Consider the following 18189-nt stretch of genomic DNA (forward strand, 5'->3'; position numbering starts at 1 on the left):
CAAGCAAGGAGTTAGGAGGGCAAAAAGGGGTCACGAAATGGCCTTGGCAGACAGGATTAAGGAGAATCCCAAGGCATTTTATACGTATATTAGGAACAAGAGAGTAACTAGAGAAAGAGTTGGTCCACTCAAGGACAAAGGAAGGAAATTATGTGTAGAACTAAAAGAAATAGGTGAGATTCTTAATGAGTATTTTGTATCATTATTCACAAAGTAGAGGGACACATTGATTGGTGATGTTTCAGAGGGATGCATAAACACAGATCTTATTATGAGAGAGGATGTGTTAGGTGTGTTAAAGCATTATGGTAGACAAATCCCCAGGGCCAGATTACTGAGGGAGACAAGAGATGAAATCACTGGGCCTCTAACAGAAACCTTTATGTCCTCGTGGGCCCAAGCGAGATCCCAGAGGATAACCAATATTGTACCGTTATTTAAGAAGGATGCAAGGATAACCCGGGCAATTATAGGCCAGGGATAGTGAAATTGTTGGAAAAGATTCTCAAGGGCAGCACGGTGGTGCAGTGGGTTAACACTTGGCCTCACGGCGCTGAGGTCCCAGGTTCGATCCTGGCTCTGGGTCACTGTCCGTGTGGAGTTTGCACATTCTCCCTGTGTTTGGATGGGTTTCGCCCCCACAACCCAAAAATATGCAAGCTAGGTGGATTGGCCATGCTAAATTTCCCCTTAATTGGAAAAAATGAATTGGGTACTCTAAATTTAAAAAAAAGGGAAAAGATTCTCAGAGATGGGATTTGTGCACATTTGGAAGTGAATGGTCTTATTAGCGACAGACAGCATGGTTTATATGAGGGAGATCATCTCTCACTAATTTAATTGAGTCTTTTGAGGATGCGACAAAAATGATTGACGAGGGAAGGGCTGTGGAAGTTACAGTACATGGACACAGTAAAGTACATGGAGTACAGTACATGGACACAGTAAAGCATTTGATAAGGTCCTTCATGGCAGACTGGTGCAAAAGATTAAATCACATGGGGGCAGGGGTGAACTAGCTGTATGGATTCAGAACTGGCTTGACCATAGAAGACAGATGGTAGCAGTGGAAGGGTGTTTTTCCGAATGGAGGTCAGTAACAAATGGTGTTCCGCAGGGATCAGTACTGGGACCTCTGTTCTTTGTAATATATATAAATGACTTGGAAGAAAACATAGTGGGTCTGATTAGCAAATTTTCGGATGATACTAAGATCGCCGGAGTTGGGGATAGTGATGAAGATTGTCAGAGAATACATCAGGATTTATATAGACTGCAAAATTGGGCGGAGAAATGGCAGATGAAATTTAACCCGGACAAAGGCAAGGTGATGCATTTTGGTAGATTCAATTCAAGGAGCTATAAAATAAATGGTAGAACCATCAGGAGCATAGAGAAACGGAGAGTTGTGGGCGTGCAGGTACACAGATTCTTAAAAGTGACAGCACAGTTGGAAATGGTGGTAAAGAAAGCATATGGCATGCTTGTCTTTATAGATCAGGGTAGAGAGTGTAAAAGCTCAAAAATCATGTTACAATTATATAGAATGTTGGTTAGACCACATTTGGAATACAGTGTCCAATTCTGGTCACCACACTACCAGAAGGACGTGGCGGCTTTGGAGAGAGTACATAGAACATAGAACATAGAACAGTACAGCACAGAACAGGCCCTTCGGCCCTCAATGTAATGCCGAGCCATGATCACCCTACTCAAACCCATGTATCCACCCCACACCCGTAACCCAACAACCCCCCCCTTAACCTTACTTTTTTATTAGGACACTACGGGCAATTTAGCATGGCCAATCCACCTAACCCGCACATCTTTGGACTGTGGGAGGAAACCGGAGCACCCGGAGGAAACCCACGCACACAGGGGGAGGATGTGCAGACTCCACACAGACAGTGACCCAGCCGGGAATCGAACCTGGGACCCTGGAGCTGTGAAGCATTTATCCTAACCACCATGCTACCCTGCTGCCCCTACAGAAAAGGTTTACCAGGATGTTGCCTGGTATGGAGGGCATTAGATATGAGGAGAGATTGAATAAACTGGGATTGTTCTCCCCAGAGAGATGGAGGCTGAGGGGCGACCTGATAGAAGTTTATAAAATTATTAGAGGTATAGATAGGGTGAACAATTGGAGGCTTTTTCCCAGGGTGGAAATGAAAATTTCAAGGGAGCAGTTCAAGGTGAGGGGGGACAGGTTCAGTGGAGATATGCGGGGAAAGTTTTTACACAGAGGGTGGTGGTGTCTTGGAATGCACTACCAAGTGAGGTGGTTGAGGCAAATACGTTAGCGACGTTTAAGACTTATCTGAATAGGCACATGGACAGACGGGGTATTGAAAGATAGAGGGGGTTGGTCTAGATAGGACAGGTGATCGGCGCGGGCTTGGAGGGCCGAAGGGCTTGTTCCTGTGCTGTATTGTTCTTTGTATGTAATTAGAGGGAAATTTTCTAAAGCTTTGAAATTACACATGTCAAATTGGTTCTTTAATAGCAAATGTTAATCCATTAGATTGTTGTTAGGTGCAAGGTGCTTCCAATACTTTCTATTCATAGAATGAAGATACAAAGTTTATGGTTGAATTATTGAACATCTTCCTACATATAACTCAATTCACACAATTTTTGCCATGCATTACATTTAGAAACCCCTTGGAAAAATGTCTAAAATGTAGATTAGGTTTATCTTTAACATCTTGACCTTTTTCGTTTACAAGACTCCATTAACATTGCCAACTGTAATCATGCTTTTAGTAGATCAAACTGCAATTTTGTGAGTTTTTCTTGTGTCACTGTTCATTTACCTGCATTGTGGTGTTAATTCTGATTCTCAACATTGCCATTCAAAGCACATCATAAATATCAGCTGCAGTTGTGGTGCAATTTTCTGAAGAGGGACAATATCTTGCATTTTGTTATGCAGCCTCATGGAGAAATTTACTGAATGACCCAATGGAAAAACCAATGGACAAGATTTCTACATTAACAATCTGAGCAAAATCAACATGAATTAAACATCAACTAATATACTATAAACTATAAATATCATCTTAAATAGCTGATACAACAAAGTTAGATCTCACAGATTTACCAGCAGTTCCACTCAGCATATGTGGCACTACTTTCAGCCACAAAGTCCTTCAAAGCTCTGAACCTACTCAGGTAGAATTCCAGCACCTTTTTTCAAAGATTTAGTCACTGATTGCCCTGTTGCTGCAGATCCCAACCCACCAGAGTTCCATAAGCACGGTCTTCACCAAAATGGTGTACGTCGGCAGAACCTCCTCAGCTCTTCTCACAACAGTCTTGATGGCATAGATTCATTATCCGAACCCTCAGTAAAACCCTGTGAACTGTATGGCCGGTGCTGGTCAATCAGTTCTTTAGAATATCTGAAGCAATGGCAGGAATCTTATTTTCTTTTATGTCTGCTCCCAGATCCAGCCTTCAGGTTCTTTCAACCTGCCTGCTCTGCCGCATTGGGTCATCTGAGCTTGAATGACTTTGTATCTTTTATCTGATTTCAACCGTCAGGTTCAGTCTCCATATTAGTTTTAACTCCACTATGAACTGTTAAGTTAGAATCTGATGCCATTCAATGAGATTGTGGCTGATCTGATGTAATCCTCAACTCCACTTTGCCACCTTATCCCCATATCCTTTGATTTCATTCCTGATTAAAGATATGTCTATCTGAACCTTGAACGTACTTAGCAACCCAGCCTCTACAGCTCTCTGAGTGAAGAAATTCCTCCTCATCTCTGACTTAAATAGGCGACCCCTTACTCTTTGATTATTCTCTCTGATCCTAGACTCTCCCACAAGAGGAAACATCCTCTCAGTAGCTACCCTGTCAACTGCTCAGAGAATCCTGTATGACTCATTAAGGTCGCCTCTCATTCTTCTAAACTCTAATGAGTACAGGCCCAACATACTTAATATCCCAGCTGGCTTGTAATGCAGAACAAGACCAGCAGCGCGGGCTCAATTCCCGTACCAGCCTCCCTGAACAAGCGCCGGAATGTGGCGACTAGGGGCTTTTCACAGTAACTTCATTGAAGCCTACTTGTGACAATAAGCGATTATTATTGTTATTATTATTATAAGAAAATCCCTCGTACCAGGTATCAACCAAGTGAACCTTCTGCAGACTGCCTCCAATGCCAGTATATTTTTCCTTAGATAAGGGGACGAGAACTGTTCACAGTATTCCAGATGTGGTATAACTAGTGCCCTGTATAGTTTTAGCAGGACGTTCCTATTTTTGTACTCCACCACTCCCTTTGAAATAAAGGCTAACATTCCATTTGTCTTCCCAAATGCCTGCTGAACTTGCATGCTAACTTTTTGTGATTTATGCATTAGAACCCCCAATCCCTCTGTGCTGCAGTTTTGCAGGGTTTCTCCATTTAAATAATATTCACTCCTTATTCTTCCTACCAAAAGTGCATAACTTCAAAGTATTAAACATCACAAGGTGCTTCACAGAGGATTATCAGACAAAATTTGACACCAGCTAAAGACGGTGATAATTAAGAGAGGTGACCGAACACTTGGCAAAATAGGTAGATTTTAAGGACCAACTTGGAAGAGATGGTAGAGGTAGAGAGGAGAAGTTTTGGAAGGACATCCTCAGCTATGGCCTACACAGTGGAAGCACAGCCGCTAATGATGGAGCAGTTAAAATCGGCAATGTGCAAGAAGGCTGAAAATGGATGAGTACAGAAATTTCAGACGGTTGTGGGGCTGGAGGAAGCTACAGAGACAGGGAAGGGCAAGGGGATGGAATGATTTATGTAGTTACATTGTGTACCTTGTGTTGCCCTATTATGTATTTTCTTATATTTTATTTTCTTGACATGTACTTGATCTGTTGAGCTGCTCGCAGAAAATACTTTTTACTGTACCCTCGGTACATGTGACAATAAACAAATCCAAACCAACCTAGGATCAGAATTTTAAAACTGAGGCATTGCCAGATGTAGCCAAACGAACACAAAAATGATGATTGATAGGTACTTGGTGTAAGCTGGGATTCAGGGAGCAAAGTTTTTATTAATTAATTTTTACTTAATAAGGAGAAGGTGCGAGTCACACTCTGATTGTTTGATAGATTTGTTTGGGTGGCACTGGTTCTCCCATAATTAATCATTATTTCTTTTACAGCTCAGTTGCATGATTTATAGAATAACTTCTAATAGAAACACCCTCAGCCAGAGACACTTTACCTGGTGGATGCTCTGCTGTATTTTAAGTAAGTTACGATTCTTGCATGTCAAAAAGGCTCATCTTCATCCTGCTTGCATTCCAAATCTCCTACCTTAGCTAGTAGATAATCTTAAATTTATAATACTTATACTGAATGTTTGTGGAAATAAATATTAAAGTTTGATCTATTGTCCAGTGCAAGTTAATGTGTAGAAAAAGAAAAAAAACTCCCATAAACTGAAAGCCAACTATGAAATAAATGATGTACACAAATTGCAGGAGAGCAAGTTATGTGGCTGAATGCAGTATGTGGGAGTTTATAGAGTCAGACAGTCCCAAGTGAACACATCAGCAATCAATGTCTCTGTTGTGAATCTCTCTAGCTCAGAGTCATTGAGAGGTGGGGTTGGCATGGGGTGGATGAAGCATCTGAACAGTTTTCACCAGACTTCAGTCATCACTTAGAGAGGTACAGGTTAGACTGGGGTTGGTGTGATTAGTAGAAAGGGAATCCCAGGTGTGATTGAGAACAAATAATCACAGAAACTGATTTTATCCTGGATATAATATACATCTGAATCAGGCTGGTACCAGAATCATCATAGAATTCCTAGAGTGCAGAAGGAGACCATTTAGCCCATCGAGTCTGCACTGACTCTCTGAATGAGCACCCTACCTAGGCACACTCCCCCTCATAATGTCTGTAACCCCACCCAACCTTTGGGCACGAAGGGACAATTTAACATGGCCAAACCACCTAACCTGCGCATCTTTGGATTGTGGGAGGAAAACCGGAAACACTGGAGGAAACCCATGCAGAACACTGGGAGCACGTGCAAAACTCACCCAGACAGTCACCCGAGGTTGGAATTGAATCTGGGTCCCTGGTGTTATGATGAACAGGATTGCTAGCTACTGTGCCACCGGTGTCACACCTAGTCATAACTAGTGGCGGAATAAGGATTTCAAATGAGCAAATTGGGGTGGTTGCTCAACTGGAAAAGGTGGATGAAGTAAAAGTTTTAAAAACAAGAGTACTAGTCCAGAATTGTGAAATAAAAATAATTTTTTTGGAAATGTTCAGGTCAGGTAGAATCCAGTGGAGAGGGAACCTCCACAGATACTTTCTGATTGCTGAGTATTTCCAGCATTTTTCTGTATCATATTTCACATTTCCAGCAGCCACAGTATTTTTCTTGAGTTGGAAACTGCGCTTCAGGCACCACAGATTAAAAGTTTGTGAAAGAATGGTACCAGGAAAAAACATAGTAAATATGTGAGTAAACAGTGAGAGAGTTCTGAAGAAGACCGTATTGGACTCGAAATATCAACTTTGTTCCTCTCTCCACATTTGTTACCAGACCGGCTGTGTTTTCCAGTACTTCCTGTTTTTATTTTAGAGCAGGAACAGAGATTAGAGTATGTGCCCAAATAAGCATCTTTTAGACAAATGCATAGAGTATAAAGGAACAAATGAAGGAATTACTGGCCTAATTCAACTTGGATGACATGGTATCCATTTACCAGAATGGATCTGCAAAATAGTTGGGCTAGGGGACTAAGTATCCAGGTTATAAGGTGCTATAGGAAATGGTGGTGTGGATGAGTATTACATCACATTGGCAACAGTGAGGCTATAAATGAGGATTAAATGGTAAGTGGAGACTTTGTGAATAGAATATAGAACGCAAGGATTTAAATCTCTAAGCTGGAGTTTTGTATAGTCCCTTGGTAGTAGTGTGTGAGGCAGAAATTTGCAAAATTAGACTAGCAGTAACATATGATTGAGTTTGGAAGGGAGTTCATGCAAATGCCTTCATAAAAATATTTTTAAAAAATAGTTTGGAAGGGAGAAAACCTGAAGCACAGGGACGAGGTATTGGGGTGATAGAGTGGAGTAGGCGTCGTGGGAGGGCATTGTTCCTTTGGAATGCTAGGAGGTGAAGGGAAGATGGTTTGGTGGTGGCATTCATGCTTTATTTGGTGGAAACGGGAGAGGATAACCTCTTTGAAAGCAGAAGCTTGTGGCATGGAAAGGTGTGGACCGGGGCAATCTCTTGTGGTTCTGAGAGGGAGGGTGTAGGGTGAAAGCAGAGGTGTGAAGTAATGGTAGAGAGGGCTTTGTATCTGTTGTTAGATATTGCTGTTGTCTCTAATTAATGAAAGTCTGACAAAAGGCTGAAAAGTTTCAGCTGATCAGCAAGAGTCAACATGGATTTCGAAAAGTTAGAACATGCCTGACAGATGGCATTGATTTTTTTTTGAAGTCGTAATTAAAATAGTAGAGAGAGGGATGTCTGGATGTTATTTATGTTGATTTCCAAGAGGTCTTTGATAAAGTCCCTCATAAGACACCCTTTGGCAAAGGTGAGGTTTATTCACTTGAAGGCACATTATTAACTTGAATTGGCAATTAGTTGAGTGGAAGGAGATACAGGAGATGTCTTTCATAGAATTTACAGTGCAGAAGGAGGCCATTCAGCCCATCGAGTCTGCACCGGCTCTTGGAAAGAGCACCCTAACCGAGGTCAACACCTCCACCCTATCCCCATAACCCAGTAACCCTACCCAACACTAAGTGTGTGTTTTGGACACTAAGGGCAATTTATCACGGCCAATCCACCTAACCTGCACATCTTTGGACTGTGGGAGGAAACCGGAGCACCCGGAGGAAACCCATGCACACATGGGGAGGATGTGCAGACTCCGCACAGCCAGTGACCCAAGCCAGAATCGAACCTGGGACCCTGGAGCTGTGAAGCAATTGTGCTATCCACAATGCTAACCGTGCTGCCCCAAAAGGTTTGATGACAGGCATGGTCACATGTTAGGTAGAAAAACACTGAATAATTTCAAATTGCTTCACTCTATTTTCATTCTTAACAGCATGCACACTCCCTAACCAAACTCGCTCCCTTGGTGATGCAGTTGGTAGCGACCCTGCCGTCTGAGCAGGTTCAAATCACACCCCAGGACTTGTTAGCTAAGAAAGGTGTGTCTTTAACATTATCAAACAGATTGAGTGTGTCAAGCTGCAAATCCTTCAAAACAACCAATAATTGATTGTAAGAATGGGAGGGACTCCTGGTCAGCCACACGAGATGGGGAGTGCCGTCCTCAAGCTATAAGCCCCTGGTGACAGACGAGCAAACTGTTCTAGAAAATTACTAGTTATGGAAAGGGATGAAAGTCTTCCTTAGTGCACTACCAGGTTATAGAACAGAATAGAAGAAAAGAAGGAGAACACAGGGTAGGGTACTCTTATTGTGCAAAATGTGACTAGTGGTGTGCTGTAAGGAACAACGTAGATTATGGGATAGAAAGTCGCACATCCAAGTTGCTGATGATGCAGAGAATTTGCAGCATTGTAAGCAATGTAGACTGGATTTGTAAAATCAGCAGAGGTGTAGATAGATTAAGTGAATGGACATAACTGTGATGATGGATTTCAGTGTATGAAAACGAGAGGTCATCTGCTTAGACATAACAAGGATAGAACAGGATACTTTCTATGGTGAAAATGATGGAGCAAGCCATAAAAGGAAAAAGAAGTCTGGCCATTACATCTTGAGGAATAGAATACAAGAGAGCAGAAATCATGCTTTAGCTATACAGAGCTTTAGTTAGAACACACCTTGAATACCATGAACAGTTCTGGTCACCAGGCCTTGGAGGGATTGCAGCACAGAGTTACTAGAATAATATCTGCACTTCAAAGGTTAAGCTAAAAGGAGGTATTAAATGAATTGTGGTTGTATTCCGTGAAATTTAGAAGTTTAGGATGATTTGATGATTGTTTTCAAGATATTAAGGGGAACAAATAGGATATAGGCAAATATTTTCGCCGTCTCTGAGGCTAGGCATAGAGGACACAGTCAAGTAATGAGAAGCAGACCTTTCATGTCTGAAATTAGGAAATTTCCTCATGCAAATGGCAGGAGAAATTTGAAACTCTTTCCTGCAAATAACAGTTAATGGTTAATCAATCAATTTTAAATCTGAGATTGATAGAATTCTATCAACCATAGACATAAAGGGATATGGGCAAAGGTGTTTCATCATAGATTAGCCAAGATCTCACTGAATAGTGGAACAGGCTTGAGGATCTAAATGGTCTACTCTTGTTCCTATGTTCACAGGTTCCTATTATAGAAAGTTGTGTTTTTTTCCCCTGAAATTTGTTTTAACTTTAACGTTCACCAATTAAATTGGCATTCTCTTCATTTGACATAAAGTAATACTGTGGGTATCCTTAGCATATAAAAACTCACAGTTAATGATGCAGAACAAAAGTAAATAAAAAACTTTGCATTTAAGCTCCAAGGACTTCAGAACATCGCAAAACTGCAAGGCGTTCTTCCAAGGTGTTGGAAAATCAAACATTAATATCTTACCTAAAGGATCAGCAAGAAGACAAAATCTATTGGAAGATGCCAGAACCTGTTTGGTAAGGAAAATATGCTCTATAGGTACAAACTAGGCATTGATGATACCAGTACCTTGGATGGCATTGCTGAAAAATGACTTAACTCCTCCAATCAATCACAAATTGCCATTATTGTGGATATTACAAGGGGTCATCTTCTATTTCTAACTTTGATGTGGGATGCCTGCGTTGGACTGGGGTGAGCACAGTGAGAAGTCTTACAACACCATGTTAAAGTCCAACAGGTTTGTCTCAAATCACTAGCTTTCAGAGCACTGCTCCTTCCTCAGGTGACTGAAGAGGTACATAGAACATAGAACAGTACAGAACAGAACAGGCCCTTCGGCCCTTGATGTTGTGCCGAGCAATGATCACCCTACTCAAACCCCCCTATACCCGTAACCCAACACACCCCCCCCCCCCCCCCCCCCAACCTTACTTTTTAGGACACTACGGGCAATTTAGCATGGCCAATCCACCTAACCGCACATCTTTGGACTGTGGGAGGAAACCGGAGCACCCGGAGGAAAACCCACGCACACACGGGGAGGACGTGCAGACTCCGCACAGACAGCAACCCAGCCGGGAACCGAACCTGGGACTCTGGAGCTGTGAAGCATTTATGCTAACAACCATGCTACCGTGCTGCCCCAGAAACACATATATAGACAAAGTCAAAGATGCAGTGCTCTGAAAGCTAGTGATTTGAAGCAAACCTGTTGGACCTTTAACCTGGTGTTGTAAGACTTCTTACTATTTCTAACTTTGTCTTAGAATAGTAAAACGTGGGGAATCATTACAAAGTGCCATAGGAAGCATGATTATTATGAATGAATCCTAACAGTCTTACTTGCATTGTCTTAGGTTTTCTTTCCTCTTACATATACACATTATTTGACAACGTCATGGACATAGGCCATTAGATTCCCTGTCTCGGGAGTCCTGAACTAAGGACATACGGTAGTTACAGGATAAGGGATCAGCCATTTCTGACTGAGTTTCTTCACTCTGAGTAGTGAATCTTTGAAACTCTCTATCCTTGAGGATGAGTTGAATATATTGTCTATTCAAGATTGAGATGTTTGGGGACCCACGCCCCTCCAATCATCCTCACCGGAAACCATCATGCACCCGGAGAAATGCCCTCAAACAGCAAAGGGGCCTGAGGCGATAATAAGGGCAGCAAGAGCCAGAAAAGAAGGCGCAGCTGCAGACACGAAGGGCGAAGCAGAGCAGGACATGGAACGAGACAGAGCAGGACATGGTGGAGCGAGTGGAATTGGTTGATGCAAACGCGGCCTACCCGCTGTTAGGGCAATGAATGGAACTCCGAACAAGGACCTCCTAAAACACAGGGATGCCTATCAAGGAGGATCTTATGAGAATGGTGAAGTAACAGTTGTAAATGCCAAGGTTTCACTTCAAAGAGGCGTTAGAGAGGATGGGAGCGATGCTGGAGGCCCGGTAGGTGTGGTTGGAGGGCCCGCGCCAGAGTGGTTGTGGGCCAATGCCGACTGGCGCAAAACCGGCGCCAACGCCGCTGACCGCACCGGCGCTGCGCGAACCGGCGAAGGCCTTTCGGCCAGCCCCGACGCAGGCGGCTGGCGTCAAAGGCCGTTTGCGCCGGTTTTGGCGCCATCGGCATGGCGTCAACCACTCCGGCGTGGGCCTAACCCCTAAGGTGCGGAATTTTGGGGAAGCCCGACGCCGGAGTGGTTGGCGCCACTCCGCTACGCTGGGACCACCCGCCCCGCCGGGTAGGGCAGATCCCGGCCCTGATTTCTGTTTGTACACTAATTTGTAGATGCTTAGTTTCCTTTTCCACTTTGTTTATGTATATTATTATAACGTGTGTTATGCATGGCAAATTTCATTGTGAAGAATTATGAAACCATAAAAATATGTATTTTAAAAAATTTTATAGATCGAGAAAAAACAATATTGTTGAGCAACAGTATGGTGAAAAAGGCATGAAAATTCTCATCTCTTGAGTCAAAAATATCAATAATGGGCGCGATTGTCAAGAACCGCGACTAAGTACTCCTCGCCAGAGGGAATCACACTGGTTAGGAGTGACCCAACGTGGCCATGCTATGGCACTTGAAATATTTTTAGCTGAATGTAGTTTTCCGTGTCATTCCATGAGCACAGCACGGCTTAACTGCAACTGAGAGGTGGTTGGGACCCAATATCTTGACAGCTCTAAAAGAGCAATCCGACCTCAAAAGGTTGTAGCAGGACTGCACCCCCCACCAAGGTCGTTGGCTGGACACCTTCCTCACCCAGTTCCGGCAAAAGCCCCCACCCCCTGAGAATCCCAATTCAGCTCCCCCCCACCCTACCCTGCCACCTTCCTCCTTCAGTTTCCCCCTCAGTTCCCTCTTCCAGCACCCCCAATTGCCCCATCAGGCTCTACCCCTTGCCAGGGCCAACCTAGCAATTGTGGGGGCAGCCCGTTCATTTTCTCGGAAGCACTTTAGAACAAAGAGGCAGACTCATTTAAAAAAAGGTTATAGAAACACCTGCTGCCCTGAGTTAATGGATCCCTGTAGATCTATAAAAATTAGCAATCTGATTTTCTCCGTTGAAACTCAATTAGAAAGCTTTGGGTAGCCAATGGGACGTGAAATTGAATGTTAACAGAGCAGTTAAAAGCTTCCGGCCTTCTAGGCATAAATACAGATTTCTATACTTTAAAGGGCAATAAAATTGACTGTGAAAAACACTTCAAAGGTTCTCATCATTTTAATGAGATTATCTTTACCTTCATCTCAAAGACATTTAAACTTGGCACACTGACAGACATTTTAAAGGGTTTCGGATACAGATGGGATCGCTTTCACTTCAATATGAGGGATGTATATTTCTGCGATACTGAGTGACTGTTTAAATGCTAAGGGGTACAGATGAGAACACTGTCACTTTATTATGAGAAAACTTTAATTCATACATATTGAATGACTGTTTAAAGGCTGCAGATTGGATGAGCAGACAATAAGACATAGGAGCAGAATTAGGCCACTCGGCCCATTGAGTCTGCTCCGCCATTCAATCATGGCTGATATTTTCTAATCCCCATTCTCCTGCCTTCTCCCCATAACCCCTGATCCCCTTATTAATCAAGAACCTGTCTACCTCTGTCTTTAGACACTCTAATCTGGTCTCCACAGCTTTCTGCGGCAAAGAGTTCCGCAGATTCACCACCCTCTGGCTGAAGAAATTCCTCTTCATCACTGTTTTAAAGGATCATCCCTTTAGTCTGAGATGGTGTCCTCTGGTTCTAGTTTTTCCTACAGGTGGAAACATCCTCTCCACATCACAGGCCTCACAGTATCCTGTAAGTTTCAATAAGATCCCCCCTCATTCTTCTAAACCCAAACGAGTACAGACCCAGAGTCCTCAACCGTTCCTCATACGACAAGTTCTTCATTCCGGGGATCATTCTTGTGAACCTCCTCTGGACCCTTTCCAAGGCCAGCACATCCTTCCTTAGATATGGGGCCCAAAACTGCTCACAATACTCCAAATGAGGTCGGACCAGAGCCTTATACAGCCACAGAAGTACCTCCCTGGTCTTGTATTCTAGCCCTCTTGACATGAATGCTAACATTGCATTTGCCTTCTTAACTGCCGACTGAACCAGGAAGGACCCCAAACCTGAGCCCTTCCAGCTTTGCACAAGCTCCCTGATCCCCACCACCCATGAACCCCCCCCCCTTTGGCATACTGGAGGCGCTTGTTGGGAGGGTACTTACCTCCTTGCCACCCTTGGACTGCACGCTGACAGATCCACCTACCTCAATACTTGCAGAAAATCACGCTTGCATGACTCCTAATTGTGGTGGTGGGGGGGGGGGGGGGCATCACATGCAGGAGGTGAATCAGACTTCCAGCATGTTAATCACATTCAAATTAATGCTTTTTGCTGCTTTGCATTATCCTGCCAACACGTGGCAGGAATCCCGCTAAGGCCGGCGGGGTGATGCGGGCCTAGAGACGAATCCCCATTTTGACCCCATGTGCTATTCTGCAGCCAATTGCAAATTCCACTTCTATCGGGCAGACTCAGTGAATCCCAGACAATATTGCTTCCAGCAAGAAAGAGACGATAAAGACTGTAGTGTAAGAAGAGATCCAATCTTTTACTTGAAGGAACGGCACTTATTACTACATTCAAGACCTACTAGTCTTGGAGAAGCCATTTCACAGTCTCTCTTTAACTCTATGCATTTGTGTAATGGGTGTTTAGTTTTAATGTTTTGTTAGTAAATAATGAAGTGGATTTTCAAAATCTGTTAACTGTTAGCTTTTCAAATCTGTTGAAACGTAAAGGAAGTATCCTACAGAAAGTAAAACATTTTTTAAGCAAAGTGCACATCTTCCGTCATATTTCTTATTAAAACCTAACAAGAGCCAAACTGTTTAACTATACTTTAACCTCATTGTGTTGGATGATGATGGAGAATTGATTTAATAATTGCCTGGGTACTCTAGAAATAGTGATCTCGCATTTGTACAGTCCCTTTGTTCAATTCGGTTTCAGCTAAAACCCTCACCCTTCACTAACCCCTGTGTCCAAAATCCTAAAATCAATCATTCTAAGTTAAAATCTACCTTGTCTATTTAATTTCTGTGGCACCTTACTAAACTTTAAACCCAGTGTTGACAAAATGTACATTTTTGCTATTTTCTTAATAATGTCAATGAATTATGGCCTGTTATTTCATGCAAATATTGTGGCTTTCCATGGTAAAGATTAAGTTGTGTTTATGTGGAAAAAGGATATTCCACTGGTAGATTAATAATACTCTTTTGAATCAACTTCAGGGAATTACTGGCAGTCATCTGACAAAGGAGAATGTGGCAGTTTTGGGTGGATTGGTGTGTGACCTTGAGGAATCTGTTATCACAAAATCTGATATCTCAATCATGGATGCCTTGAAGAATTGTAACTCATATTCCGAGAATCAAAAGAAAGCAATCGAAACTCGACTTAAAAATGGAGCCAAGAACTACCGGTGAGGTTTAGGGGAGTGAACACAGGTCTGTGTGGCTGGTGTCATATTGGGCATCAAACCTCATCTGAATAGATACACTGAGCTGGGATTCCAAATGACCCTGATGAAGCATGCTGGTTGTGTCTTGATGAATTCTGTCTATTTCCAGAGTAGAAGAATTATGGGAGTATTGATGGTGATCCGAGGGTGGATCGGTGCAGGAGTAAGCTGAGGTCATCACTGACTTGCAGTATTTTTTTGGTGCCAGTAAGAGTATCCCTGTTGATTCTGGCTTCACAGAAATTTGGCATTGGAAATTTAAGCCAACTGCTCCTTGTTAGGGACACTGCCCGAACATAACAAAGATCAACGGAAGCTTATAAACGTCAATAAGAGTGCAATTAAAGGGGTCAATAAGCACCTCAAAGGTGGGATTGGCCATGCTAAATCGGCCCTAGTGTCCCAAGGATGTTCAGGTTACAGTGGTCGGGCAGGGGATTAGGCCTAGGTAGGGTGCAAAAAAAAAAAAGGGAGCCTCACGGTAGCATGGTGGTTAGCATCAATGCTTCACAGCTCCAGGGTCCCAGGTTCGATTCCCGGCTGGGTCACTGTCCTGTGTGGAGTCTGCACTCCTCCCCGTGTGTGCGTGGGTTTCCTCCGGGTGCTCCGGTTCCTCCCACAGTCCAAAGATGTGCGGGTTAGGTGGATTGGCCATGCTAAATTGCCCGTAGTGTAAGGTTAATGGGGGATTGTTGGGTTACGGGTATTACGGGTTACGTGGGTTTAGTAGGGTGATCATTGCTCGGCACAACATCGAGGGCCGAAGGGCCTGTTCTGTGCTGTACTGTTCTATGTTCTATGTTCTATATCTTTTAGCTGATCGTCAGCGGTTGTTTTAAGGGCCATTGATTAGGCCATTCCAGATCTAGTATACATTGAATTGAGCTTGTGCGATACACACTCTGTCTATTTGTTTATTTAATTTTAAAACAATGTCTCATAATTGAATGTAGAACTTCATTTATATGGAAAAGTACACTTCCACTTCTTTCATGCATGCATGCATGCAGACCCAAATGGCATCAGGCAGGACTTGGTCATCAGTGGCATAGAATGAGGTGCCCACACTTGATTTGAAACTCTTGGCTGCCCATTTTTCAGGCACAATTGAAAATTGTTTGAATTTATTTCTCTTCATTTTTAAAATTATATCCTATTAGACTGAGGAATTCAATTTTCACACTGAATTTTTTCATGTATTATTATGAACTGCAAGATTGGAATATAGGTACCATTAATACTTTCTTTGGAGCAATAAGATGTTAAGTGCCCAGTAATAATATGGAGCCACTTCAGGTTTATCAGTGAATCTTGGCAGTACCATGGTAATATCAATTAGTGGTCAATTTTCACAAAGTTAATGCAAAAGTTATATGACCAGCTGAGGCAATACTGTTGTCATTTAAAATAGGCCTGTACGCTGTTGCAATTCTGAAGGAGCCATCTTTATTTTCAAACATGGACAAATTAATCTGCAATCCGTAGCAATGTTTCTTTAAACTCCAAGCTTCTTGTTTGTCTGCAGCACCCCTAACTTATGGTCGTCATCTACAATCAACCATCTTGGACATCTTCCTTTGGCTTTCACCGATACATGAATCAATTAAATGGGTATGGTTTATGTGATTGAAAATCAAGTAACAAGTTAAATTCATGCATCTACAAAACACATTTGCACTTTACCTCGATCTTCAGTTTAAAGGTTTTCATGTTTTTTTAAATTTAGAGTACCCAATTATTTTTTTCCCAAACTAAGGGGCAATTTAGCATGGCCAATCTATCTACTCTGCAAAAATTTAGGTTTGGGGGGCGAGACCCACACAGACACGGGGAGAATGTACAAACTCCACATAGCTGGTATCGAACCCAGGTCCTCAGCGGCGTGAGGCAGCAGTGGTAACGCTACTGCACTACCCTTCTGTTCAACAACCAGTTTATCAGTCACAGTTATTGCCTTAAACCTCAACATTTTGGACAAACCTTTGGTTGACCCATTCTAATCTCTCCTTTGGTTCAGCATCTGATTCCCTTGTATCTCTGTGAAGGCCTTAGTCATCACTCCACCTCAATGATGCTTTTCAAAGGCTACTCACTCAAAGTAAGCTGAAAATAATGTGTGTTCATGTTTTGGGAATATACATTGTCAGTTTTTACTATTGTCTCACAGCGCTGGGGACCTGGGTTCGATTCCAACGTTGGGTGACTGTATGCAGTTTTCATTCTCCCCATTTCTGCATGGATTTCCTCTGAGTGCTCTGGTTTCTTCTAACATTCCAAAGATGTGTAGGTTAGGTGAATTGGCCATGACCACAGCGTAGAGTTACGGGGATAAGGCGGGGTATAGGCCTAAGCTTGCCTGGATGAGTGCAGCTCCAACAACACTCAAGAAGTTTTGACACTATTCAGGTCAAAGCAGCTCGCTTGATTGCTCCCCTTCCACAACATACAAAACCTCCACCACCGATGAACAGTGGCAACCGTGTGTAACCATCTACAAAAATACACTGCAATAACTCACCAAGGTTCCTTAGACAGCACTTTGGAAACCCACGGCCACTACCATCTAGAAGGACAAGAGCAGTAGATATGTGGGAATCCCACCACTTAGAGGTTCTCCTCCAAGTCACTCACCACCCTGACTTGGGATTCAGTGTCACTGGGGCAACATCTTGGAGCTCCCTCCCTTACAGCACAGTGGGTGTACCTCCACCCCCAGGACTGCAGCAGTTGTTGAAGGCAACTCACTACCACCTTCCCGAGGGCAGCTAGGGATGGGAAATCAATTCTGGCCTAACCCACGACGCCACATCCAGTGAATGAATTTTTAAAATAAGTAACTTTGGACATAAGGCAGGCAGCGGATGGTTACGTTGTGCCACTTTCCAAGACATATGTGGTATTTCAGTGCACAAATTTCATTCCAAATGCACATCCAATTCTAAGTTAGTAGTAACAGACTTTTTACTGTTTGAAGTTGGAACACCTGGTGGCTTCTACATTGAGCTGGGCTAGATCTAAAGGCTTTTATGGGGTATGCGTTGTGGGCAAGGGCCACAGTCAGCAATGGGCAGGATGGCTTTGCTCGCCTAGCCCCACAAAGATGTTTTTTAAAGGCCTTCTCCCACCTTCCTCTCAGCATCCACTGCTCACAACTGTAAGCACAGGTCTCAGTTTTGTACGTAGTTGGTCATGACAGCTTACAACTGTAAACAATTGCTCATTTACTTTTAGCTAGAATTTCCATTGAGGTTTATGGCAAATCGCATTAATGATTAATCAGTAACTGCCTGTTTATATAGTAACCTTGGAACATTTAAAAACTATTTACATTGTGCTCCATGCAGGATGTCCTTAAAGAAGCTCTCCCAAGATTCATCAAGAAAATAAAGATATTCACACCACCCAATGATCTGTTAGCGTTTATAAATCAAATCAACATTCGGAAAGATTCAGACAACTTAGCAAGTATGTAATCAGGATGTGTAC

The 18189-nt window shown here is 42.9% G+C and overlaps 2 protein-coding genes across 2 annotated transcripts in view; both read left to right on the forward strand.

The window, feature by feature from the left end:
* Positions 1 to 16306, forward strand: part of LOC119978724 — a 139992-nt gene extending 123686 nt beyond the window's left edge. The window contains exons 27-30 of the mRNA XM_038820558.1: positions 5179 to 5266; positions 9538 to 9667; positions 14474 to 14664; positions 16229 to 16306. Coding sequence (XP_038676486.1) covers positions 5179 to 5266; positions 9538 to 9667; positions 14474 to 14495 — 240 coding nt within the window. The 3' untranslated portion in view covers positions 14496 to 14664; positions 16229 to 16306. The remainder of the gene's footprint in view (positions 1 to 5178; positions 5267 to 9537; positions 9668 to 14473; positions 14665 to 16228) is intronic.
* A 1735-nt stretch (positions 16307 to 18041) lies between these two features.
* Positions 18042 to 18189, forward strand: part of LOC119978154 — a 512568-nt gene continuing 512420 nt past the window's right edge. The window contains exon 1 of the mRNA XM_038819593.1: positions 18042 to 18168. Within this exon, the coding sequence (XP_038675521.1) occupies positions 18042 to 18168 (127 nt within the window). The remainder of the gene's footprint in view (positions 18169 to 18189) is intronic.

The sequence above is a fragment of the Scyliorhinus canicula genome, chromosome 15 (genome assembly GCF_902713615.1).
Source record: "Scyliorhinus canicula chromosome 15, sScyCan1.1, whole genome shotgun sequence".
Classification (NCBI taxonomy): Eukaryota; Metazoa; Chordata; class Chondrichthyes; order Carcharhiniformes; family Scyliorhinidae; genus Scyliorhinus; species Scyliorhinus canicula.